The following is a 27,710-nucleotide window of genomic DNA, read 5'->3' as shown; positions in this document are numbered from 1 at the left end:
TATGTTCAACCTGCTTTGTTATAGTTATGTGCACTGCAACTTCAGTGCTTTCGATGTTTGAAAAGCATGTGCAATTTTGTGAGGTATATTTTTTGCTGTAAATATGTAGTGTTTTAGTGAAGTGGGTATAATCAAAGCAGACCATTTTCAAGACTTTAGATATAATGTAGTTCCATAAGTGCAGGTAAATAAAGAAGGTTTTGTTGTGTGCTAGTTCCCATCCAGGAATAGTGACCGTCTTTACATGTAGTTAAATGGCGGCTGAAGAAAAATGGTATTTTACACGGGAACAACTTGCAAATACTCCAAGCAGAAAATCTGGTTACGATGCTGACAAAGAATTGTCGTGTAGACAGCAGGCTGCAAATTTTATTCAGGACATGGGGCAACGTCTTCTAGTGTATCCTTTTCGTTCGAAGATTTGATTATTCTCAATTATGCAATACATGTAGTGATCTCATAAAATAACTTTTATTTTGAAAATAACATAATAATCAGGTGCGACATGGTAGGATTAAACGGAATTTATTAGAATTGAGTGCAATTTCTTGAATTAAATAATAGTATAGGTTATTTTTTAGTAAGTTCACCTTATTGTTTCGAGGTTTTTGTTGCAGATTGTTTAGCATTATTTCTGTAGAATTAAACCCCTTTTTCTTTTTTCATTTTGAATGCAGTTTGATTTTTCTTGAGCGAAATTAAAACTTCATGCTTTCGATTTAGAGTTGTTTGGTTAAACTAAAGCGAATTGTTTTGGTTATTGTAACAACGGCCTTCTCCTTAAGTTGCACCAAGTATTTTCATTTAAACATGCAGTAAAATATCTTTGATTTGATGAAAAGTTGATTTAATATATTTTGAGGAATACATTTTTTAGAAAGGCTATTGATATCATCTAACCTTATTTGAAAGTTGAGCCTATTCATTTTGAGAATAATAGCCTTTAAGTGTTTTGAAAGAACTAAAACTTAGAATAGACTGGTTAAAAATTGTTTATCTTTAAATATTCAAACTTGAACTTAGAAATTGAATGGTATAGAATTTTTTAAAGACATTATTTTCTAATGTCTTTCTAAACTACTTTCTAGTAGTTTTTGATTTTGTGAAAGGGTTTAATTGATTAAATAATTTGAAGCGCCTATCATTTCTATGTGATTTAATAGTTATTTTGCTTTAATGGTTCTTAAGTAGCATATGTTGTGCACACACATGTGAATTGTATAAGAACACAAAACAGGTATCTTCCATATTTAAGCTATAAAATTCGTCCTTAAAAGATGAGAATCGCGAAGTGGATACTGAAAATTGCAGCACACCTAAATAAAGTAAAAATTATGCCGTTGCTACAAAAATTCTAGCGCTCCTGTTCAAGTTCCTGTTAACATCAGGAACAGCTACTTTATTATTGTCTTAGAAAGAAGTTCATACTCTTAAAATGCAATATTTATTCAGTTTCTTTTAAAATATTAATTTCGTTAAGCATTTTTGCCTTTTTTTTTTATTAGAAGCCATTTATCGTGAAATTTGAAGGTTAACTTGCACACGAAAAAAAGGGTAACTTTTTGCGTTTTATATCTGGTAAGGATAACTTGATAAAAGTAGATTTCAGGTTACTATTCTCTGATTTTTTAGTATACATAACCAAAATTGCTATTTAAGGTAAGAGAAATAATAAAAGAAAATTGTTTAAAAAGAAAAGAAGATAAGCTGTAACGACTGTGCATTGTAGGTAAATTAATGAATAATTAGTGAAAAGCTAATAATGGCGAAAATTGAATTTTATACAATAAAGTTGTACGTAAATGAGTTTCATGAAAGTGATTGGTTTGGATTAGGTAAAGGTAAAAAAAAAATATACTTATAAAAAATGTTTTGAAAACTAATCATTGTTCTTGTTTTAACATCTTCGTCGATTTGATTTTTTTATTCAGATCGCTGTTGATTGAAACTGATTGAATCATAACTTTTTTTAACCATGAATAATGCAAATTAATGGCTAAAAAAGTAATTCATTTAGTATTATTTTATTATTGTATTCCATTTTATTATTATGTAGCACTATTTCTGGAACATGCCTTTCTATACTTAATATAGTAATCCTTAACAAAAACTTACAGTTTAAAAAGTTAAGTATAAGGGTTGATTTGATTGAACGCCAAAAGGTACACAAATCAGCCAGTACCCAACATTTCATTTATACTTCATTGATATTATTTAAGTAATTTTACTGCATTAAGTTTCATTCATATTTTTTAAAATTTATTAGATGTCACAGAACCTTATGCTGGCCATTTTCATCTACAAAATATTTGTTCAAGTAGCACTGTAGATTGACTATAATATCTATTTTATATATAACAATCAATCTATTAATTACAGGTTAGAAAGAAAAACGTTAAAAAAAATATGAGGCTAAAAAATTCAAATACTTTTTTTAAAAAATGCTCACACCAACATATATTAATGATTTTGTTTATTTTATTTATTTATTTGTATTTTTAAATAAAAATCGTCGGTTTAAGTTCATTCTTCGGTTAATGTAATTGTCATTTTATGTAGTAGTCAAACGTTTATAATAATAGATAATAATTAATCTGGCTTTATCGTAAATAATATAATTTTCTTCAATTACATTCTCAGTCTAGATCTTCTTCCCACAATGTTGTGTATGTGTAATATTAAAAAAATAAGATATGCTTATTTTTAGGACAGCCAATTATTGCAGTATTTTACTGTAAGTAAAATTAGGGGGACTAAATTAAATTACAATTGAGAAATGAATAATTATTGTTGAATAATCTACTTGTTATTAACTGTGTGTTATTTGTGCTCACGAATATTTCGGCAAGACGAATTCAAGACTGAAATATTGTTTTAAATCCAAAAATATTGATTCAAATTTAAACAGTAGCCGACTCTTAGTCTTTTTCTACTTTAACATGCATGTATATGTGTCTACTCAAAATAAAGATAAATCAGAAGAATAATTTGGAATAAAGCTAAAATAAAGTACCTATTTAATAACGAAGATATATTATACATTTTATCAAAATTATAACAAAAAAATATAATGAATGAACTGGCCAGCATAAGGGTCTGTGACATCTAATAAATTTTAAAAAATATGAATGAAAATTAATGCAGTAAAATTACTTAAATAATATCAATGAAGTATAAATGAAATGTTGGGTACTTGCTGATTTGTGTACCTTTTGGCGTTCAATCAACCCTTATACTTAACTTTTTAAACTGTAAGTTTTTGTTAAGGAGATTTTTGTACCTTTTGGACAGATTTTCCTTTTTGTCTATTCTGCAAAGTTACATATCTGCTTTACAGATTGGATTTTTTTAAAATTTGGAATAAGCAATTCTATCATTATAACCTGATAAGTTGTTAAGTCGGAACCGTAACTACTACTGGAGAGATCTTTTAAAAAAATGATTATAGTTGCGGTGCCCAAACCATCCTCAATAACAATTTTTTTTTGAGAAAACGTTTTGAATAAAATAGGAAGGTATTTGTACTTAAGTAACAAAATTAAACTGCGATTTCAGTACTTCCTTTTAAGAGGAGTAAGAAAAATAAACTGCAATTACAGTACTGCTCCCTAAAAGGCAAAGAGGCAAAGGTTTTGAATCGAACGACAATTCATTGGTGTAAATCGGTTCACTCATTGATAATTTTAACGATTGCAATACTTTCTCTTAGTAGGTGCACTTCACAGCCACGTAGAGGAGCTTTAACCACTTCTTCCTGCTAAATTTTATCAAAATCGGACAAAGCGTCATAGAAAAATTAGTATTAATAGTTTTAGAAAGGGCCTTACTTGGGTGGGGCAAACTCTCCTCCTCATGAGGCATAGCGTCGAGACTTATAAAGTGCAAATCTATACAAAATTTCGATTCCAATGACACTTCATTCATGAAAATCGGTTCACGTGTCGATAATTTGAAACGATTGCTATACTTCCCCTTAACAAGTGTAAGAGCTCATCGCCGCTTTAATGTCGCGTAGGGGAGCCCTAACCCTATCATCCTACCAAATTTTATCATAATCGGGCCAAGATTTACAGAGTAATTAGTAATAATAATTTTGGAGGGGGCCTTACATAAAGGGGGCTAACTCCTCTCCCATTCGATGTACAGGATCGAGACCCCCAAAAGGCACATCTACATAAAATTCCGAATCGAATGTCACCTCATTCATGAAAATCGGTTCGCGCGTTTAGGCTGTACGTTGTTTACAAAAAAGGTAACAACAAGAACAAGACCAATTTTTGAAAATGCCGTTTTTGCTCATTTTCAACAACTTTTTTCTCGAAATCTATAACATCTGGGTTGTTGCAAAAAATTACAGTTATAAAGGAGGATTTGCCCTATATTTTAAAGAAAATTTGGGAATCTTATCTTTTATAGAAAAAGAGAAAAAAAAAATTCAAAGTTGGGCGTTTTTCAACGTTACGCTTTTTCGTGCACTTTTTGACGATCAACCCTTATACAACTGTCCTACCGGACAGTTTTAATTAATTGGGACTATACTTATTTTTATTTAAAATACGAATACAACGAAAATAGAAGTACTGGAATTGAAATAAATTAGAATTCAATTTATTGAACTTTTTGTCTTAATGACGTCTCTAGATTGCATGTAGATATATATTTAAATTTATTAATAACTGGGTTCAGTTGTTGAAGTTGTCTGTAGAATGTAAAAGAAAAGAGAAACGTTACACAAATGCTCCCTTTAGTATTAGTCGGAATCTTGCCCGTGTTAGCTTTCTGATGTGCAGAACTTGGCCTCCTCAACCACTCATTCCTGTCTTGGGCTCGAGTTTTCCATTTCTTTACGCCCTTTTTCCCCCTACTTCATCCATTGATTTTTTTCTCTCTAATATTTAAGAAATCGTTCGTCACTTTTCAGTAGCCCCGTTTTACGTCCATAATGGTCTTATAAATGAGAAGTTTGGCCCTTCGACTTATGCTTTTGTGTTGAATGGCTTTTCTTGTGGAAAAAAAGCATATGTTTGTTTCTTTTTTTGTTTGATTTTTTCAGTATTTCTTTTTATAGGACACCATGTAGTATGCGTTAATTTGTTTGTCTCGCTTTTCCAACCAGAGTTGCTGTCCAAACATCCTCAACCGGTTGTCTAGATGTTGAGTCAGTCTGATGAAAATGGTACCATTAGGATTGGTAGAATGGCGCAAATAGCAGTCTTAAACATTAAAGAGTGTAGGTGATAGCGGATTGCCATGTCATGTCTGAACCCAAATCCAGGAATATTTCTGAAATCCTCCTCTGAAGCTCCAGTCTTCCATTTCCTTGTGTCACGAGTCACTTTGACAAACTTCGGTAAATCTTTGGTATCTCCGATAGAATCTTAACCTGAAATTAAAATTGGGATTGAAAAATGCTGCGTGTCCTCTGTTTTTATGGAGGAAGACGATTTTAGACGTCTGGGTTGAAAATACAATGAGAATAAAAACTTTTAAATATGACTCTTATCACGTAAATTTCAAATTCACCGTTTTCCGATCACAATATTTATAAATAATTATGTATATATGTTTATGTGTATTATATATTGTTCTTATTAGATTTACGTGTTATATATTTTTAGTCGAAACATTAATTAAGCACTTTTCTAAGGCCTTTGATATTCGTGCTTTTATGTTCGATAGATAACTATAAAATATTCGGAGTTTTTGTGGCCCAAAAGTTTTCAAAGTCCTAGTACTTTATCTCTAAATATTGTTACTTCCTTCAGACATGATTCTGTTATCTCTAGCTGATAGTTTCAATTTCATGTGAGTTCGGTATGTATGATCAATCAAAAGAGAGTACACCCCTCAAATAGAGAAAAATGTGGTAAGGTCCGCATTGTTGTATTTTTTATTTCATCCGTCATAACACGTTTATTGTATCTTATCGATTCGGACTTTAGCCCATCACTAGAGGAAAATGAATCAGTTTGGTTATAGATTTCGACATTATCGCCTTGCAGAAGTCAGCAATCCGCTTCTGATGGTGGATGAATGTCTTTCAGAGATACAATAAACATACGTGTTACGGCGGACAAAAACAAAAAAAAATTGAGGGAATTCAGAATTAAGATTTTATTTAGATTCTGCGGGAACTTACTTGTTTTTCATGTTTATGTTATTATTTTCCTTAATTTTCATTTTTAGAACTCAACTGTGCATAAATACAGCGATAGTGTACATGCACAGATTCTATATGTTTCATTCCTTCACCAGATTTCATCGAAATGCTATGGCAGCTGCTGCTCTTTTTTTAGCAGCTAAAGTTGAAGAACAACCCAGAAAGTTAGAACATGTTATTAAAGTTGCACAAATATGCTTACATCGAGAGCAACCACCACCAGATGTTAAATCAGAGGTATATTTTTGTTCAGTTTCATTTATTATAGAATGTTTCGTGCTTTTATGTTCGATAGATAACTATAAAATATTCGGAGTTTTTGTGGCCCAAAAGTTTTCAAAGTCCTAGTACTTTATCTCTAAATATTGTTACTTCCTTCAGACATGATTCTGTTATCTCTAGCTGATAGTTTCAAAATTAAAGCTGATACTTTATTGAGGTTTACTTTGAATGACCATTTCATACTCTTAATGATATTCTATTCTGGAATCAGTCATAGTTTAAGCTCCTATAATTTGCCTTTAAATTTTTATTTTTTTTATTTTTTTTTAATGATGGTTTCGATAAGTCAGTGCAATTATTGAAAGCGAGAGAGAGTGAGTGAGTACTCACCATAGTAATACAATGAGGGAGAAAAGTTTCTCTTTTTTTGGCAACGATCAGAGAAAGTTTTTTGAATACACTGTTTATTGCTGTTGTTGCGTTTACTATTGAAGGTGATTACCAAGGTCCAATAATTATATTTAAAGCATATATACTACAAAAATTCAATAATAAAATAAGTCTGGTCTGTACAGTTCTCACCTTAGATGCAAAATCATGGAATTTTATTACCTAAACACATTTTCAATTCTGATAATTACAGGAACCTTCATCGGTGCAAACGTCTTACCCAAAGACATTTTATTTGAGAATTTTTTTTTATTATTATTTTAAAAAAGGAATACATACAGATTTATTTATTATATTATAAGTTACAGACTGCCAACTAAAGCAATGAGTAAATTTACCAACCTATAGAAATTGAATTGACATGGGGGATAGACTAGTGCTTACTGTTTCAGTACTTACTGGATTCATATGTTTTATTTAGTATTATTGATTTCCTTGTTATAAATTTAATGGCGAGCAAGTGTTATTTTACAAAGAACCAAAAAGTGGACTTAAACTCTAATTAAATCCTAAGAGGAGAAAGTGTTCTTCTTGGCAGTTGCATGACTGTGGCGAACAGTCGTAAAGGATTTAAGGCCAACCAACCGTAGACATTCTCTATTAAAGCCAGCAAACTGTAGTTCGTGGTCAAAAAAAAGTTTTGTGCAGGGTCTTGGGATCAAATCAATGTCCTCGACTTACTTGACATCGTGCTACCAACTAAGCTAATCCCTTCCCTAAAAATATTTGTTATTTTCGTAAAACATCTTGGCTGATCATTCTTATTAATGTAGGTGTATATAGAACAAGCTCAGGAATTAGTCGTCAACGAAAACATCCTACTACAAACATTAGGCTTTGATGTAGCCATTGACCATCCTCATACTCATGTTGTTCGTTGTTGTCATCTGGTCAGAGGTGAGTAATCAAATTTTTTTTTAATTTTATACGAGTAAAAATTAGCTTTCACTTCTCAAAGTATGCTGTAAAAGAAAAGTCCTAAGTTGGTGTACAACATTTGTGTAGGCTTAGATTATAAATATCCAAATCTCAATTAGAAGTACTATTTATAATTCGATTTGTATAAAGTGGAAAAATACCATATTATATCTTAGTTTATTTCATTGCAAAACAATATATTTGCTTAATTCAACAGGTTGAGTCCTTTTTATTTTTTTTTCCAGCAGAATAAACATTGTGACAGCTTGTTTATTTAATTTTTTTATTTTAATTTAAAGCGCGTCAACATCTGAGAACATTGGCACCTGAAGCTTTTTTCAGTGCACTGTCGGCCTCCGGATAGTAATCTCTTATTACAAACTACACTATCCATCACCGAACAGTGAGCTGTAAAAAGTTCCTAGGAAGAGAAAATCTAAGGGCCAGCTGGATTCGAACCCGAGATCTCCTCGTTGGAATCCAGTATCTACTAACCACTAGCTTTAGTTATTATTTGAAGTTTGCTTCCATTTTGCACAAAATTTCAAAATTAAAACATCTCTCAGAGTTAAATACAGATATATTGTACTAGCTGGAAGTTATTCTACCAAAATTATAAATACTTGATAAGAGACAATTTTCCTACCAAGAGGATCATAGAGAATACATATGACGAAGGAGCAAAAGAAAGTAGGCTTACTTTTATGTGTTTGGATTTTTTTAAAAAGAATTATTATTAAACCATAAATTACCCTCTAAAAAGTACAATATTATTTGTTACAAAACAATTTTTTTCTCTTCATATTCAATTTTATGCAAAACTAAAAAAAAGAAAAGTTGAATCTCTCATTGCGCATGCTCTGTACAATTACAAACCAGTCCTAGGTTCTCTTGGAATAAAGCTCATTAAATAGAAATTAAAACACAACAGAAATTATTTTAGTTTCTATTTAGTGATGTAATCCCCTGCAGTATTTTACAACCAAACAATCCTGACCGTTTTTGGAATTGTCATTTATTTGTCACTAATTTATACCATCTGCTGATTTCACTATTACTTTTCTTTTCACCTATCAAACGCTTTTATTATTATTATTACAGTAATATTTTTATTATTATTATATTTCTTTCAAATGATAAGTCTTTTCTCAGTTCATTGCATTTTTTTTAGATTTGCTAACTTATTACTTCCTTATTTTAAATTTATGCTAACAAGATAATATTTGGCCCTTTAATGTTTTCAAACAGCTCTCGATTTGTAAGATTTGTTTATTTTATTTCTCTGAGTCATTTTATAGCATTGCTATATTTTAATGATACAAACTATGTTCTTCTCCTTTTTAAAAAATAGCATCCGGAATATGCTAACAACATCATTTATGATACAATTGGAATGCGAGGAGGGTCCTGACTTTTTCTCCATAGCATCCATAGTTTATCGTACCATTCCCTTGAAAAGACTAGCTTCCTCTATTTTTGAGATCTAGGGTCTTATGCACGAATTCTTTTAGCGTTATTATCAGTTTTGGTCTCATTATGCAAGATGTCTCATGGGTCGCCGCAAACTGATAAGCCATTTTCACCTCTTCCAGACAGTCTGCAATGGAGCTCTAGAAATAATTTCTACCCTGTAAAAAAGGGGCTTGTCATAACAGAGTCAAAGGGCTCAAAGTCTCTTGCTTAATTATGGTGCAAGTGACATGAGTTGAAGAGAAGTTTTCTCTCCTTCCTCCTTTGATCAAGTCTGAGCCCGTTATAGCATAACACTGCGGTGATGTTCGTGATTGTAATGCCTTGTGCAAGTAAGCTTGGGTTCCCGGCATAGTCAGCTACAAAGTTACCATCACGACCATAGGTGTGCCGTTTTTCTTAGAGCTGGTGGTATGAACTTGTAAGACCGCTTGGTTCAAAGTAACTGCTCGCCAGCTCTACTCTTCCAAGGGCCATTGATGGATAGCATCCGTCCCTTTGGTCAGCCGCCAGAACCTCGTAACCGGGCCAAGATTTATGCTAGCCCAGTAGTGGACCCGTACGACCTAAAAGAGACATCCTATGTAAATCCAATATTAGGTAGCAAGCGTTTCAGGTTAGAAATCATTCTGCCCCATTCATTCTTGCTATCTCTTCGTGGCACATCCAAAATCCTCTTGCTATGGTCTTTGATAAAAGGCGCGTAATAACTTTCTCGTTATGCTATGCTAAACTCGCTATGCACTTTTAATATCTTAATGTAACTTTTTGGTAGCCTTGCATATCAATTCGCCTATTTCTGTCGGAGGGGACTACGAAGGGGATTCTTATACAGACTGATAGGCGGTTTTACCATTTTCTAACTTTCCGGGGGGCTCCTCAACTTGTCCTGGCCCTTAGTGTCTTTACCTATGCGTTTCTCCTTTAAAAAAACAGCCAAAACTCCTGTTTTTCGAAGATGTTAACGTTCGGATCACTATCTGTACAGATTCACGCTTTTTCTGCCTCCAGTTATGGCTTATGACGAATCAAATCTTTTATTTTAGTTATTTCTGTTCGTATTTTATATATGTATAATTATTGTTTATTAACATTTTTATATTAAACTTCTGAAAAACTAAAAATATTTTCACTTGATAAATTCATCTGCAGTGTTTAGATTTGTTGCAATTTTTTTTAAGAAGATGAAGAAAGAAAATTTATTTTGAACACATATTTTACCATTCATTTATTTGCAATACTTTGTGCAGAACATAATATTTTTTTTCTTGTTTTTCCTCTGTTTGATTCACAGAGAAAATACGCCATTCAGGGCCTCTAAAACACAGTTCACTCAACGTTCCTTTGTTTAACACTACTCTTCCATTTAAAGTTTTCCGATACATTTGTGAAACTTTTTTTTTCTTTTTAATTTACGCTCTCCTAACATTATTTTCTCTTGCTTTCTTTTGGCCCTTTTCCCTCATTCTCTTTCCCATACTTAATCCAAGGACCTCATATTATAACACATAAACACAAAATGGCTCTGATTGAATGTATTGTTTTCTTGGGTCTTCTTCTGCTGGCTCTGAACAATGTGCCTCTCCACATCTGTGTGCTGCCTACATTCGGTAACGCCTGTAGCAAGTAAAGACCTCGCTCAGACCTCTTACTTTATGGCTTCAAATAGGTAAGGTAACTTTACATTATTTATGTATAAAAAGTTGTTTTGATACCGCTTAAAACTTTTGATCTCATTATTTGCAAAGCAAAACAAGTAAAAAGTACACAATGAGCTTTCATGAGCCGAAATCATTTAAGACATATACTATCTTTTGATTGTGATCATTATTATTTGGTAGTGAAGAGTGACGTATACTATTTCATAAAACTGAGAAAGTGCGTGGTGTATAAGAACGTGTAAAGGCGAGCTAGAATTTTCAGTGTTCGAATTTTTCACGTATTAACTACCTCTGTAGGCCAATCTTTTATTTCACAAGGTTTTTTATTCAGGCTGAGATCTCTGAAAGGATGCCAAGCTATCTGAAAAAGTAGCAAGTAAGTCTTCTGCTATGGACAGGGAACGCTAACTATAGGAGTTCTTTATCATTTGACACTACTTCTTTAGCTTAAAGATGATGGTTTAGTTATCATTGACAACTACTTTGTTCCTATAATTTGATCAAGATGGCGCCTACTTAGGGAAATATGAGAGTAATACTTGACCTGCACATTTAAATGTTGAACCCGGAATAATATAGCATGCTTTCACTCAGCTAATCCCATCCTCTTTTAGAATATTTTATAAATTAAAAAAAAAATTCTTCCTAATAAAATTAGTCAGTCTAGAGGTGATTATAATTTTTTTTTTTTTTAAGATTAGTGCAATCTTATCAGGCTTATCAAAATTGTGAGTTGTGAGAGTGATGCAACTTTCTGAATGTACTTTTTTAAAACCTTATATTATTATTTTTTTTTTTTTTCATTATTGGAGCTTTGCTGTTGCAAATTCCTTGAATACTTCAGGAGCTTACCTATTACAATATAATTGCTTTTTGAAGGAGACTACCTCATATTTTACTTTTTTTGTTTTTCAAACATATGGAAAAATATGTTGTGAAAGTCAAATCTTGGATACTACTTTGGAATGAAAAATTGTTACCTTAGTTCTATCTGTTGTATTTTGTTACCTCTAATATTAAATAATTCAAAAAAAAATTATGTTGTAGCCTTCATTTGACAACAATGTGTCTCCAGTACAAGCCAACAGTGGTGGCATGTTTCTGTATTCATTTGGCCTGTAAATGGTCAAATTGGGAGGTTAGTCTTAATTTAATCTTGGTTTATGATCGAAAAGTTCATGGACACAAATTCATGGTCTGGCAGACTGTACTTTTGTTCAATGCATGAGTTCAGAAGGTTTAGCAAGTAAAGACGAACGACATAATATACAAATATGTTATTTTCAAACCTGAAAACGCCAACTCTGGGGGTAGAAGACGACCGACTCATTCTCAAGAGCGAGCATGATTGGAAATTTGTCCAGACAAACAAGGAGGTTGCTCAGCAATTCATCAAAGATTCATGGCAATATTATGCGTATTCCATCTACTTGCTGTACCTTTTGACATTATTTAAAATCGTTCAGAAAACAAGTATTTTTTGCTACCCGACCTTGAATTATGTTATTAATCTAATAAATATTATGTAAAATATTTAATTTTTATGATTATAACAAATATGTACGTTTTTTCTAGATCCCGCAGAGTACTGAAGGAAAACCTTGGTTTTGGTATGTAGATAAGTCAGTAACACAAGAACTATTGGAACAGCTCACCGAAGAATTTCTTGCTATTTTTGAAAAATGCCCATCCAGATTAAAAAAGAAAATAACCAGTCTTTCATCCAGTCAAAATCCAGCAATACTATCGGCCTTCAGTAACGTAAGTTTTAGACGCCATCTATGCTTATGCATTGCTTACTGTTCACTATTTATTTAAATTAATCCTTTAATTTAAAAAAGTTGTTGAATTAGTTATTGGATTTCAAGCTGAATTTATTTGTTAAAAATCAGTAACCATGTATGTATATTCGAATAATGGTCATTCTTCCCAGTAAAAGTAATTGTTGCGCATTTATTAGTGTTTAGATCCAAGAAATTCTTCTCGGTCAATCACTCAGGTAATTCTGAATGATATTATGTAGTGAATTTGTTACATCTGAGTGTTCTAACGACGTTATTTCTTGAAAAATTTTGAATCATCGACAAAAAAAGAAAAGAGATCTGGCATTTTTGAAATCGTCTGGCAAATCATTTATAAAAACTAGAAAATCCAAGGTTCTAACTTAGATTCTTGTGGAACATCTGAAGAAATAGCTCCATTCCATTTGATGAACTCTGTTTTTCCCTTCAAATAGTTTTACAATCTTTAGTGAATCACTACCCGAGTTATTTTCTTCAGCAGCAAGTCATGGGGGATCAAATGCCTTGCAAAGTCAAATTGTATCATGTCAACCTCTCTTTAAACGTAAAATTAGTTTCTTAATTTGACAAGTTTTTAGTCTCCGATGAATGACTGACTAGATAGAAATCCGTGATGCTTTTCAGAAAAAAAAGAAAACGTGACTATCTAATAGATAGCTGAAAATACACAATCTCCAGATTGGGTGAAAGTTATCGATTGAGGGTGAATACTTATTTTTAGGAATTGGGGTTGCATTTCTTCTTCTTTACGTGGGAAAATCCTGAACTTACAGACTGGTAAAATATTTTACTTAGAAGACGACATTAAGATGATAGACATTTATAGATGGAAAAGCGAGGAACACCATCAGGTCCAGGACCAGCCTTAACATTCACACGGCTAATCTCTTCACTAACTTCTTCGGCTGATAATTCAAATTATCAGTATTTTCTTCCCAAAATTACGTTTTGAGGGCTCAAATAAATAAGAAATTGAAGAAATATGATAGCAAAGAATAGCTGGCTAAAAATGTCATGTGTACGTCTTTCTGATAGGAACATACACTGAAATGACGCTGATTATAAGAGTACTTTAGTAACACTCAGGGATATATAAGCCTTGGATATACAGGGTGACCAAAGTTATATGCTCCACCCACTTTTTTTTTTAACAGCGGGAAATTTCGAAAAAATAAAAAACACGTATTTAATCATTTTTAGTCTAGTTTATTTTCCGTGATTGACCCATTTTTGTAAACCCCTGTATCTCGAGATACAGCATCCAACTTTTGTTTTTCAAATGGAACGTTATAATTTTTTTTGCATATTTTTATAGTATTTGAGCTCCTAAAAAAAACAATAAATTTTTTTTTGAAATCGGTTAGGTTTTTTAAAATTATGGTAATTTAAAATATGAAAAACAAATTTCATTTTAATGTCAAAATTACATTATTTTTTTTAAAGAAACTGTACAAACTGGGCACCATCAACGGATAGGCAAGCCAAAACTTTGAACAAGCACGCTCTGTTTGTAGCAGCACTTATGGTAGTGAAGTCAAGATCTAGAAAGGCTAGAGTTATTCGACGTTTCAGATCATCGACAGAAGCCACGGGATTAAGGATACTTTACACTTTATTTTTTAGATATCCCCGCCAAAAATAGTCCATTTGGGCTAAGTCCGGAGATCGAGGTGGCCATTGGATGGGACAATGAGTCCCTAAGCACTTTTCATGGAAATTTCTGTCCAGGTAACCTCGAATCACTCTCGCATTATGTGCCGGGCAACCATCTTGTTGAAAATATATATCTAGCCGACGTTATAGAGGAACATCTTCAAGCAGAACTGCCAAAATGTCTCTTAAAAAAAGTTAGATACCTTGCACCAGTTAAGTTCTCTCTGTAGAAGTATGGGCCGATTAGTTGATTAAAGTAAAACTCCACACCAAACGTTTGTAGAAAAAACAACCTGAACGTCGAATAACTCTAGCCTGCCTAGATCTTGACTTCGCCACCATAAGTGCTGCTACAAACAGCGTGCTTGTTCAAAGTTTTGGCTTGCCTATCCGTTGATGGTGCCCAGTTTGTACAGTTTCTTTAAAAAAAATAATGTAATTTTGACATTAAAATGAAATTTGTTTTTCATATTTTAAATTACCATAATTTTGAAAAACCTAACCGATTTCAAAAAAAAATTTTTTGTTTTTTAGGAGCTCAAATACTATAAAAATATGCAAAAAAAAATATAAAGTTCCATTTGAGAAACAAAAGTTGGATGCTGTATCTCGAGATACAGGGGTTTACAAAAATGGGTCAATCACTGAAAATAAACTAGACTAAAAATGATTAAATACGTTTTTTTTATTTTTTCGAAATTTCCCGCCGTTAAAAAAAAAGTGGGTGGAGCATATAACTTTGGTCACCCTGTATATAATAATAATATGACTTACAGAACCTAGTAAATATTTGTGAGGGTAATTATTTAGTTTTATAAACATTGTTATATCTTTGTTAAGTTTTCTAGTGTTACATTTACATTTTACTTCTCCGTGTGATATGTATTTATTCAAACGTTGGTAGAATATTAAAGCAATATCGTAATTTTTGTCTTGAGATGTCATATAATCCGTTCTATTGTACAAAATAATAAATATGGTAAAAGTTCTTTAAAAATTATTGTTACTTTCATTACTTACTAACCAAGCATCTGAGAGGGTCGATTAATTCGTAGAAATTTTCTGTAATTGCTTTGATTTGTAACCGTATATTGCGTCCTTAAGAATCGAGCAATTATTATTCCTTAAATACTCGTCTCTAAGTTGAAGGTTTCTGTTTCTGCCACTTAAAAAAAACATCTGGGGCATATGCGTTTTTACATCAGATTTGTTTATCCGTTTCTTAGTTAAATTTACATGGTAAGTACTGAGATTTTTTAAATTGTATTTATCTATTTATTTTTTTCAGGAGGGGGACAAAAAACGAAATGGAGAGGGTAGTTCTTCCAATCCAACTTCCGCCACCGGTAATTTTTTATTAATTTCCACAGTAAAATGCAGCTTAATGTAAAAAAAAATCAACTTTTGTTGAAACATTCAAGGAAATTTCAATTTTTGGAAAAATCAATTCATTAAAGGCACATTTGTGAAATTATTTTTCTATGGATTAAAAAAAAAAAAAAGAATTTTTTGGTGATTTGGAACAATTTTTATGGGCCTGATGTAAAACTTTTCTATTAGTTATACTTAGTTAATAGTTATACTGTGATTTTTTATTGTTAATATTTGGATTAGACTTAGTTTTTCTTTTTAAAGAAAACTTTCCATATTTTTATTGCATTAAGACCTATTTAATAAATAGTTTAACTATTCGCGTGATAATTGGATAAAAATGATGACTTTCTGCAGGCCCAAGTTTCAGTGGCATTGACGATATGAAGAAAAAACAGGAATATCTTAGGCATCATCCAGAATACAAGAAACATCACATCCCACATCATGCGAGGTTTGTATAAAAGTATAATATGGGTTTCTTGCCTATATTCTTATTATCTTCTTACTATAAAAATCCTTATTAGTGCTACTTTAAACAAAATCAGAGTCTAAGGCCAAAAATCATATCCGAAATAAAATCTGTGCTAGAATGCGAATCGAATGTAACATACATATTAGCTTTGCTATCTGAGCTTTGCTCTCGTGACTCATAATTTAGTTACCCTGAATTTTCTTACTTAAAATTATCATGCATCGAATTAACATAAGTCTAGTTCGTTAATTTTTTCTGCAAAATGTCATGCTTAATTCCAAATTATTTTCATTTTAATTTAGAAACTGTATTTTAATGCTGCGTAATTAATTTTCAGGTCTGAAGGTCACAGTATCTCAAAATCATCATGCATGTTTGGTCCTCCTACAAGACCTTTGCCTTCCAGCCATGTTAGTGGCACAAATAGCAATGCAAGTGGTACTGGAAGTGGTTCCGTGTTACGCTCGGTACCAAGTAGTAAACCATCTGTAGTGGATCCTGGTTCTGTACTAGGGAAACCAGAACATCTTCATCACCGGCCCAGGAGGCCTGATGAAAAACACTCTAGGAATCATGAACTTATACCTTCTCAATATAAAAAATATGACAAAGTGTCCAGTGGAGTGATAAGTGACTTTATGCCAACAAATGTTGGTAGTAATAACAGTAATAGTAATAATATTAGTAGTAACAATAATAATAGTAACATTAATAACAGTTGTAGTAGTAGGGTTAATGTGGGTGCAAACAGCAGTAGCTTTATGAATGTGCCCCTCAGTCATGTACAGTCGAGTTCAAGTGTTTATCTTCATCAACAGCAGCTTCAAACGCAGCCCCAAGTGACAAGTCAAACTCCAATTATACCTCTCCAACAAGGACAAAATGTTGATGTGTTGGGTAGAATAGGAGCTTTAGAGGCGAGTAGTAACAGTAGTATTGGTCAGTCGTCACACGTGTTGTCATCAATAAGTAAGCATCAGTTACTTACTCCTCAACCATCTCAAACAATATTGCCTCATTCATCTGTAGCAAATACTAGAGTGAAATCACCTCTTTTACCTGCTCATTCAAAAGTTGAACGTTCCATTTTTAGTCCAGAGAAGAGCACACCACCATCAGAAGGTACGAAACTTCCTCACTCTTCATCCCAGTCGCCATCCGCTTCTTCAGTTGTAACTGCAACACCTCATGCTGGTACCAACACCACTGTTACTACTTCCCAACCTATTGCCGTAGCTAGTATATCTTCAACTGTTCTTAGAAAAAAAAATGAAATAACTGATACGATAAGTAATTTGACTAATCCTAAAACCGATGAGACACAGAAACCTAATTTGCTAAACCAGTATCATTCTGCTCTTGGAGAATCGGTAAAATCTGAAACTACACCTAAAGAAGAAAAACCGCCTGATGTCATCCGACAAAATGAAGGAAATATTTCTCAGGTTACAGAGGCTATCGTCAGCGTACCAATCTCTTCGATAAATCAATCTGAAGAACCTCATACGAAAGAGCAAAAGAAGAAGAAGAAGAAGCATAAAGAGCATAAAGAGAAACACAAAGATAAGCATAAACATAAGCACAAAAATCGGGAACCAGAACCAATTGTTATTACAATTCCTAAAGAAAAATTGACTTTGCCTCAACAAGTTCCAGAGCAAGGATTGTTAAAAATCAAAATAGCCAAGGATAAAATAGCCACTTCAATTTCAGCCGCGCCTTCAGGTTTGAAAATCAAAATACCCAAAGAAAAAATTAAGGAATCAAGAAAAAGAGACAGAAGTGAGGAGAGGATGCCAGGACTTCCTGGTAAATTTCATCGACCAAATGGGACCACACTTCAGGTAAATAAAGCAATTGATATCATGGAATGTTCTGACAGTGAGAATGATAAACCTAATCTTAGTTTAGAATCAACTAACTCACCACCTATAGTTCTGAATGACGCCTGCCCTAGTTTTGATGTAATATTGCGACCTGGAACACCACCCGGTATGTCTGATGTTTTGTTAGAATTAATTCAACCTAAAGCCTTGAATTCCGGCACTGATGCTAGTTCTGTGCATTTTGGAGACAGAGAAACATCACGTCCTCAAGTAAGTGTAGCATCGCTAACAGTGCCACTTAAAACGGAGGCCACAAAAATTTTAAATGAGTCTAAATTAGAATTAGAATCCGGTAAAGGAATGTTTAATGAAAATATACAGAATAAAAATCAAATCCAAAGTAGGCAAAATGGAGGCTACAGCCGGGGCAGATACTCTGGTGGCAGAAGGAGAGGCCGAGGATATCATTTAGCTTCAAGAATAGCTCTCCCTCATCCTCCTCCTTCGCAATCAGCGTACATGGGAGGTAATAACTGGGAGGTGATGAGGCACGGACCACCTAATGTAGGCATTGGAGGGCCGCTACCTCCTCCAGGGTACATGCTCGGGCCCCCTCCAGGTATGCACCCATCTCATTTTTTCGCCTCTACGATGATAGTTCCTAATTTTCCACCGCCTCCACCATTACCAGATGATCCTCCCCCACCACAACCTCCCCCACCACCTCCTGAATGAATAATTGATTCGAATCAGTTTTCCTACATCAAATAATTTTAAAAAATCGTTAAATCATGTCATTTTAAAAGAAAACATAAATGTTAAAATTACTGCATTAATAGGAAACATTAATTTAAGAGATAATTAACACAAAGTAGAAGTACCTTTCGATAGAGTGGCCTTACAGTTGAAAAAAATGTATACTAAATTAATAGCCTAGTGACCGGTCGTTTAGATGGTTGTTGTCGTTGAATTTTGTTGCCTAAATTCAATTAAATATTGCGTGGAGGCACTTTTCTTTATTGTTTGCATTTATGAAGAAATTGATGTTAGGAGCTCCCAAGAAAAAAAAAACCTTTTTATTTCGCCCAATCTGCGGCCTCCTTAAAGCTGTTTGATCGTGATATTTGTGCCGAAAGTAAACTGTGAGTAGAGAACATTACTTTTTTGTTGACGTGAATTGATTATGATTAGGTTTAAGTAACAAGTACTTTCAGGTAATAAATAAATAATACCTGTTATATTTAATAAATGTTATATTATAAGCATGAAATGGTAGTCTTAGTAAGAGTCGTAAATGTGGATGCATGTTTATCCTAAACAGAAAAATAATCATTATAAAACGTATCCAATTTTTTTCAGTCTTTGTTTTATTCCATCAAATAATATTTATTTTAAAATAATATGTAAAAAAAAAAATGAAAAATCAACTAAATAGTTATTTATTCCTGTATAATTCGCTGGGGCATAATAAAATTTAGAGTTTTGTGCCATTATTAAGCGCACTTTTCAATTATGTAAATAGGACATCACTAAATTTTCTTAGTTTTTAAGAATTAAGTAAACAAATAATTTTTCTCAGGTTGATTATTGTGGAGATGGTGGCTTTAGGCTAATACATCGTTACCATAATTTTCTTAAATTCACTCATTTAAACCACTTGCTTGATTCAACTTGTTTCCTTCATAATTTGATTAAATTTTCGTTCTTACTCACAATTTCTAAAACGTAATTAAGATTCAGTTTAATAATTAAACAAACCATGTACCAAAAGCATTTTCTTTTTATTTGCTTTCGAAAAAGTTGAAGTATTTAAGTGACAGTTAGTCTTTCACAAAGTGTGGCAAACGACATTAAAAATCCCCTTTTCAAAATTTAATTGTATTAATTTAAAAAAAATATAATTCATACATATTTAGAGCGATTAGAGATTTTGTCTATTTAATAAAAATCGTCTAATTAAACACACACACACACACTTTTATTTATTTTTACGAAGATTGTGTGTTGGCAAAAATTAGAAAGAAAATTTTTAAATTTGTTCAGATAACATTGTCGATAAGATGATGATCCCCTTTCATTAATAGTCAATAAAATTGTAATTCGAAGTTAGCGTTGAACAAGTTAGAGGCATTATTGGTGGAGAAAATATTTTAATATCAGGTTTTCATGAATTCTTTAAAAATATGTACTGGATAGTAATTGGATAGCCTGTTCTGTAACAGAATTTATAAGAAATCATTGGGTGCCCAGGCTAAATAACAAGTATAATATTTGTTAAAAAAAAACAAACTAATAATTACTTTTAAAAAAACAAATAGAATATAAATAATAAATACATTTATAAATTTGGAAAAAGTCATCTGTATGTTGCTGCGAGAATTGTTCTTTATAACTGAATTTACTTAAAATAAAAAGTAAAAATTAAAATTCCTTTTCCTTTTAAACAGATACGTTTGTTTCGGTAGCTAGCCTTATCCGATTTTGTAATTTACTGTATGGCAGAATTATTGAAATTTTAATGTTTTGTGTACAAGTGCTCTCTCATTGTAATAACAGACCGATTAGTAGATGTAAAAAATAAATGTTATTTTATCTGTAGGTGCATTTTACACCAATCTATTATTGCATACAATTAAGGGGCTCTAAACGATACATACATAAAAGGAGCTCAGTTTAAAAGTGATAGAAAAAAAGCTGGAAGTGAAAATCCTTTTTAGTGGTAACAGGGTTTAAAATTAGTTAAAATGTTCCATTTCTATGTAGAAAAAAAATCAAAAAGGGAATACTTTTTTTTCGCTAAAGCAAAAATAATTTTTCTATAAGTTTTTAATGTAGTTGTTCAAATATAACTAACTTAATTCACACTATCGCCTAATATTTTTTTAAAAAATTGTTTTTGTGCAAACATTTTTTTTGTGTGGTAATTGTGCTGGAGTTTATCCCTGCTGGGAGACCAGTATATTTCATGATTGCATTGTAATATTTTTATTTTACTTTTGAAAGTTCCTATCAAACTCATAATGTATGTTATTTATATTTTATTTTTTAATTTTATTACTCTAGATTTTTGCAATTGTTACTTTTTTTCTCTCTCTAGTGAGAATTGGAATGAACAAAATGATGGGGCTTGAAGTGTGATATTCAGTAGTAGGGAATTAAATGTAATTAAACTTGCCCAATTTTTTTCCCCTATCATAGAATGTAGACAGGAAGCAATTTTGTTTTGTTTTTGATTTTTTTTTTTTTTTTTTTTTTTTACATTTTGTTTGCATTCTTTCGGTTTTTTCTTTCTGTTCTCTTGTTTGTGTTTCACTCACATTAATTTGCCAAATTTCGGTGGTGGTTAGTGCTTTTTTAAATTTAAAAACAAAAAATCCTATTGTAGTTTTTCTTTTAATCTTCTCTCGATTTAATTTTTCTGTACTACATATATAAATATGTTTGCTCATAGTCAGAGATGATAATGTTACCTTTGAATGTATTAATAAAATATGTATATATATATATATTTATATATACAATTACCTATTTTATTTTTTTTTGAACTCTTTATAGTTATGGTTATTTTTGTTACAAGTGCTGAACAGTGCCTTTAATACTGTGTAATATTTAAATATTCACAAACATATATATACATATAATATATATATATATGAAATTATTGTTATATTTATAAATAAATAAATTCACTAATTAGTGAAAACTCTTGTGTATTAATTTCATACACCTGTTTTTTATTTTATTTCTTTTTTTTCAACAATCTAATTATAATCATAAAATACAAAAATTTAAAAAAGAACAGTAAAAATAAAGAAACCAGTTTTGAGACCATTAACTGAAAACTAAAGCAAAAAAGAAAAAAAATGATTTTTGATATAAGCTTGAAGAATGTGAATTTATTTATTTTTTAAATTAAAATTTATTGTTTTTTTATTAATTCAGTATAATAGGCAAATTTAATGTTTATTATTATAACTATGAAATAAAAACTAAACAGAGAACCGTAGGTTTCTCTTTATATATAGTCAATGGAAAGTTTTTGGAGTTTGAGGCTTGCCAGCATGGTGTACACAAACTTGCACGACGCATGAGTATGCTTTAAAAACTTCTTTTTTCCTTTTTTTAAAGATTCTTACTTTCCTCTCTTCTTGAAAATTTTCCCCACCTTTCTAAAGTTCAATCAATTTCAACCTTCAGACAAAAAAGTTCAAACATTTCAAAATTCTTTCTATCTTTTCATGTATTTGGATCTATATATATAGATATATTTTTTCACCTGTGTTGGCTTTTGCTTTGTTTGAGGTATTTATACTTAATTATTAAAAAATTGTATGGTTATGATTTTTTTTTTTTTTTTAGATTACTGCAGGTAATTTTTTTATTTACTTTTTTAGGTAGGAATGGAACAGGCCGGGCAGCATTGATGGATTTGTATTTGTGGAGCCAACAGATTGAACCCATTACTGATCATTTATTTGAAGATAACCGTACGAAAAGAACACAAAAAGCCAACGTTTTATTCGTTCAGCTTTCCAAATTTATGAGATTGTGCTAATCTTAAAACGTGAAAGAAAAACAATATTTTTTTCTCCTAAGCAACTGCATGCGAAATTTTTTTTTTTTTTTTGTACAAGACTGATTTTTTTTTATAATATATAAACTAATTAAAACAAAATTTTGAAAGCAAATAAATAATCTACGCAGTTGTGGTTTTCGTACAAGATATTCCAAATAGTTAAATATTTTCTTTTTCTTTCTCTTTTTTTTTTTTTTTTTTGTTAAAAACTTACTCTAAAACTTTGTATTGGTCTAACCAGCTCTGAGGCAAACATGTTGCTCGATTTGGACTGTATTTTGTAAAAAAAAAAAGAATAATAATTATGTAAATAGTGAATCCCTCTTAACTAAGTATCGTATAATTTTAAGGTTGTGAAGAGTATGCTAATGAATAGCATTATATATATTATACATAAGAATGGATATATTTATATCTCCATTAACTAGTCCCGTTGAATTAAATCGCAGAATTCAGTATCACTTGATTAAATATATTAATATAACACATTAAAAATACAATAATCATTGTATAAGGCTTTATGCATTTTATTCCGGGTAGAATGTACGTTGTAAAAGAAAAATATAATTCAGCCTTGTTATACGAAAAGATATTCTTTTAATGATCTCAGATATCAAGAATTTAAAGTAAAATAATCAGAAAAAAAAATGCTGTAAATTGAGTTATTATTCAATTACTTAATTTTTTGATGGTTCAAACATGCTGGCCATTCCCCACTATTCACTTTGCAGATATGGAAATGGTGTTTTCTTTCTTACTATATAAATATTAAGAATTTATTATATACTTCACGATATATATTGCATTAAAAACCTGTTTTTTAATAGTGTTAACGAAGTTCTTTGTGTCATTATGAAGATTTAAATAGTCAATCCTATAACTAAGAACTTTGCTCAACAATTAATTTAATTTATAAAACCATATTTTTTTGAATAAGCGCATACAATAAAATACAATTTTTCAATTTAAAGTAATTTAAGGAGAAAATAAAACTATATAAAAAATAAAATTTTAAATAGAAAGGAAAATAATATGTTTTTAAATTGATGAATAAATTGGATTTTTTGCTGTTACGTTACAAACTTTTGTAATATATCTCTATTTTACTAATTGTTACTTTCTGTTGCATTTGGATTTGCTTGTATCAATGGTAGAAAACAAAAATCATACTAATATTAAGATTTGAAAAGAAACCCCTTGCGAAAAATATAGTAGTGTTCACTTTGTGAAAACTTTTATTGACAAAACTTGCTAATTTTGTGACTAAAATATTCACTTCCCATTCTAAATTGATTCCAGATCAAACCTACCTAGGTTCAGTAATTTAAATCATTTGCTATAATATATGCAAGCGCGCAAGGTTTCTAATGAAAATTGAACCGTCACTTTTGTGTCTCGTAATTGCTTTTTAGTCTAAGAAGCCTGGTCTTAAGAATAAATTAATTGGTTATTTTGTCCCCTTGTACTCATTTTGATTGAAGAGCTTTGTTAACATTACCTTTGACGAGATAAGTAAAAACAGATTTCAGAATTGATGCAACAACTTCCTTTTCTTCTATTTGGTATAGTATATGTAAAAAATAAAAAGGCCTTGTGAAGATAGAGAACCAACTAGGCATTTTCGAAAAATTAGAATTGTGTCTTCTTTTTTTCTTCAACTTGTTTGTACGAACATTGAATATATTGCCTTTTTTAACTTAAACTGTTGCTAATAATTTTGTGATATTGTATAGTTTGCAAATTAGTATTATAATTTTAATTTTTTAAAAATTGTAATAAAACTAATTGAAAAATCTTTGGTTTTAGTGTATTGATGGAGTAACATTGTTTGTAGAAGAAACTGGCTTTGTAGGGAAAAAAATTACTTGGCCAATCAAAAATCAAAAAAAGTGACTGGAAATAACTGGATACAAGTGGCTAGTGCAGTACAGACATAAACGTATGTAATTACCAGAAAAAATAGTTTTAAAAACTCTGGCAGACGTTTGATGATAATCTTCTCTTAACCTGATAATTTTTTTCAAGTATATAATAAAGAATGAAAAGAAAAATAACTTCTTCTGTAACTACCTCATATGTAGTCCATTTTTACAAAAATAGTGCTTAAGGTAGAGGCTAACTCTCCTGCGGAGCAGTCTTTAAAAACAAAGGGTTTTAATTTCTTTTAATAGTATATAACAAAAAAATATATAAAATATCTATATATATAATTTTTGAGGCCGTCCATACTGTATTAACCAAAATGTAAAATAAACTTTTAAATTTATATTCCTTAATTGCGAAGAAAGAGGTCTCTAAAACAGTGATCTGCTTTAAATAAGTTAAATAGGTTCCTTTCTTTTTGTTCAAAGTTATTTTTTAATTAAAACAAATAAATGAGAACTGATTTGTATTGTAAATTAATTCTCAGTAAATTATTCGAAATTGATCACCTACATGTTTAGATTTTAAAACATTTTTATAGTTAGTTGAAAAATATGAATCATTTAATTAAATATTATAAAGAGAACTAAGAACAAATAGTATTTAAGTTTGGATTTGGAATGGATCAGTGTATAATAATTCTATGGCATATGTATACAAATGTTCCCATGTTTTTTGTGTAACTGCGGATGTTCATTGATGAATGGAAGCGAAATTTCCAATAAATACTTTGTACATAATGAAATATAGGTTTGTTAATACAAAAAAAAAAAAAAATTTTATCTAGATAAAAAAATCTAGATGGTCTCTTTTTTTTACGGTTCTCAGGTAAGTAATTTACTTAACACTACTTATTTTGCCTTACCAAAAAACTGCTTTTGTAGCACTAACCACCGAATCGATGGATTATTTAATGAATAAGAACAAAAAAAGTAAGAAATTCTGATTAGCAGAGAGCTAAGGTTAGGTGGTGTCCAAAGATCTGGAAAGGTCTTAGGAACATTTCAGAATGGACATTAAAATTTATATGAAGGTACAGAAACCATCTAAAGGTTTATGCTGACTGTTCACAATATTCTTCATTCTGATGAAAAAAAAATTGGATGGATAAGTTGCGCGATTTTTCATTATTCATAAGGAAAAGAGTGGTGTTGCTTAGATGAAAATATTATTGGTTGGTCCCGAGCTGTCGATGCAATGCTAGTATGGATAATTCTCTCGCTAATCTGATACTCTATAAATTCTTATGGCCCCAGGACCGGACTGAGGTAATTCATAATTTGACGATTTTGGCGTTTGGCGATAGGTAATAAATTTTTAATTTCTTTGATAATATAATAACAATAAATAAAATATAACTATATTACTTTTAACTAGAAAGGGGTCCTGATTCCAAATACTGATCTGAAAGCCGCTTACTTTAGAAGATTAGCCGTCTGTATTTATATCCAATGGGCTTGCAGTATTAACTGCCCTGTCTCAAGGTGTTTCTATTGCGAGACTAGCTAGCAATACTTCCTTAATTATCGAGCATCGCTATTTAGCTGAAAACTGAACGCTATTAAACTAAACTGAAAATTGAATCTTGTAATGTTTGTTTGAATTATGCAACACATATGACGACATCTTCAGCTGATTATAATAAATTTCATCGAATATACTATTACATGAATGAATACAAAAATTTTAATGAATTCCAAATGAACGACAGATACAAGGAAAGTGTAAAGTGTATTACATATTATTTATTCATAAAAAGAGGATTGATTATTCAATTAACTTGTTATAAACAAATTAATAATACGATTTCTATCCGTGGCCGCACAAAAGTGATACGCGGCCTCAAGCGACCCGCGGGATTTGCATAAATGTAAAATATCTAGTTTTTAACCGCTTTGCTGTCAATTTACTTGAAACTTTTATTTAGTTGTTTGACGTGAAGTTTCGGTTGTATTTTGTGGATTGGACTAACTAGTTCTTCTGTTCAGTTGTCACTCTTAAATACTGGATATAGCGTCAACATTTGGCTACTGACGCCCGGAGCCTTTATCAGTGCCTGCGCACAGTTTTCTCTCGACAAATGGATTCGAATATATATAGTTTAGTTTATGAAATTCTTCCAAAATAGACTTTCAAACATCGAAGGAAAGAATTTACAAATCACATTTATCATTCTAACAGTCAAACTTTTAAGCACCCGCGGTGCCCTTTACTCCAGGTCTAGTATTTAAATGTTTAATAAAAAATAAACTCTATAAAATCAGTCTTTGAAAGATGTGGAAGGGCAATCTGGAACCAATTTGTGCAATCCGGGGTCGCATGAGGTCGCGGATAGTCATTGCATTAGAAACTTATTTATAACAAAGTTAATTGAATAATCAATCATCTTTTTATTAAATAAATTTAAAAAAAAAAAATAATAAAAAATAAAATAAATATGTAATACACTGTCGCTTGTATCTGTCACCAGTAGGTAAATGAGTCTACCAACTTGTTTTTTTGGATTCTGTGCAGAATCGAATGGAATTCAATTAATTTAAAAATCAATTTACTTAATTAATAAATTAAAAGTGGATCCAAGCGTTCCTTGTGCCATTGTCTTCGGGTATTATACAGGTTCACCACATTATGGTACTTGCTAGGCGCCACGGTAGCCGAGCGGTTAGAGGCGAGACCTGTAAAGCTAATATGTATTGTGGTACTGGGTTCGATTCCCGTTCTTAGGCCTTGGGTTTATTTAATAGTAAATAAAAGGAGTTTTACAGTAAAGTATGTTTGCTAGTCTCCTCCACCCACGACACCTAATCGGTAGTTGGACGTAAAGCCCACTTTGAAAAAATAGAAAATTACTTTACTTTTACTTAACTAATAAAAAAATAAATTTAAAAAATAATAAATTTTCTGAAAAATTATCTAAAGGACTATTTTAGCTTGAGTTATATTGGTTTCCTCCTTAGTATAATAATGAAAGCTTTTAATATTTAATGAAAATTAAACAAAAGAAAATCGTTATCGCTTGAATCATGATTTTTTTGTGACATTCAATGTTCTAGTAAATTCTGTTTTAAGGAAAACAGCAATTTAAAATATATTTTAAATATATGTTTCACTTACAATAATAATAAAATGTTCTCTTTTCTCAAGGCAATACATGGAATTTTCTTCATTTGCGGATACTTCATATAGACAAAAATAATTTTTTT

General features: G+C 31.1%; 1 protein-coding gene across 3 annotated transcripts; it reads left to right on the top strand.

The window, feature by feature from the left end:
* The first annotated feature begins 2 nt into the window (after positions 1-2).
* CycT (Cyclin T) lies at positions 3-25,252 on the top strand. Of its 3 annotated transcripts, none has more exons than XM_074125618.1 (10): positions 3-400; positions 6,187-6,397; positions 7,606-7,729; positions 10,844-10,889; positions 11,929-12,019; positions 12,457-12,642; positions 15,625-15,682; positions 16,065-16,161; positions 16,520-18,026; positions 24,391-25,252. In XM_074125618.1, exons 1-10 carry the CDS (start codon positions 255-257, stop codon positions 24,475-24,477), a joined length of 2,553 nt encoding a protein of 850 aa, XP_073981719.1. In that variant the 5' UTR covers positions 3-254; the 3' UTR covers positions 24,478-25,252. The 3 variants fall into 3 exon arrangements, with proteins under 3 accessions (XP_073981719.1, XP_073981720.1, XP_073981721.1); XM_074125619.1 differs by having other exon boundaries at positions 22,403-25,252; XM_074125620.1 differs by lacking the exon at positions 3-400 and adding an exon at positions 1,826-1,841 and having other exon boundaries at positions 6,256-6,397.
* The last annotated feature ends 2,458 nt before the right edge of the window (positions 25,253-27,710 follow it).

The sequence above is a fragment of the Rhodnius prolixus genome, unplaced genomic scaffold (assembly GCF_049639745.1).
Source record: "Rhodnius prolixus isolate KJV_2025 unplaced genomic scaffold, Rpr scaffold_3, whole genome shotgun sequence".
NCBI classification, from domain to species: domain Eukaryota; kingdom Metazoa; phylum Arthropoda; class Insecta; order Hemiptera; family Reduviidae; genus Rhodnius; species Rhodnius prolixus.
The sequence above is the reverse complement of the archived record's forward strand: the minus strand, read 5'-3'. Positions and strand labels throughout refer to the sequence as shown.

Bases quoted from the DNA above. Each gene is read 5' to 3' on its own strand.
- CycT (XM_074125618.1), top strand. From the start codon at position 255: ATGGCGGCTGAAGAAAAATGGTATTTTACACGGGAACAACTTGCAAAT. The intron at 6,398-7,605 runs GTATATTTTTGT...TTATTAATGTAG, and splicing joins CACCAGATGTTAAATCAGAG to GTGTATATAGAACAAGCTCA. The intron at 12,020-12,456 runs GTTAGTCTTAAT...CGTTTTTTCTAG, and splicing joins GTAAATGGTCAAATTGGGAG to ATCCCGCAGAGTACTGAAGG.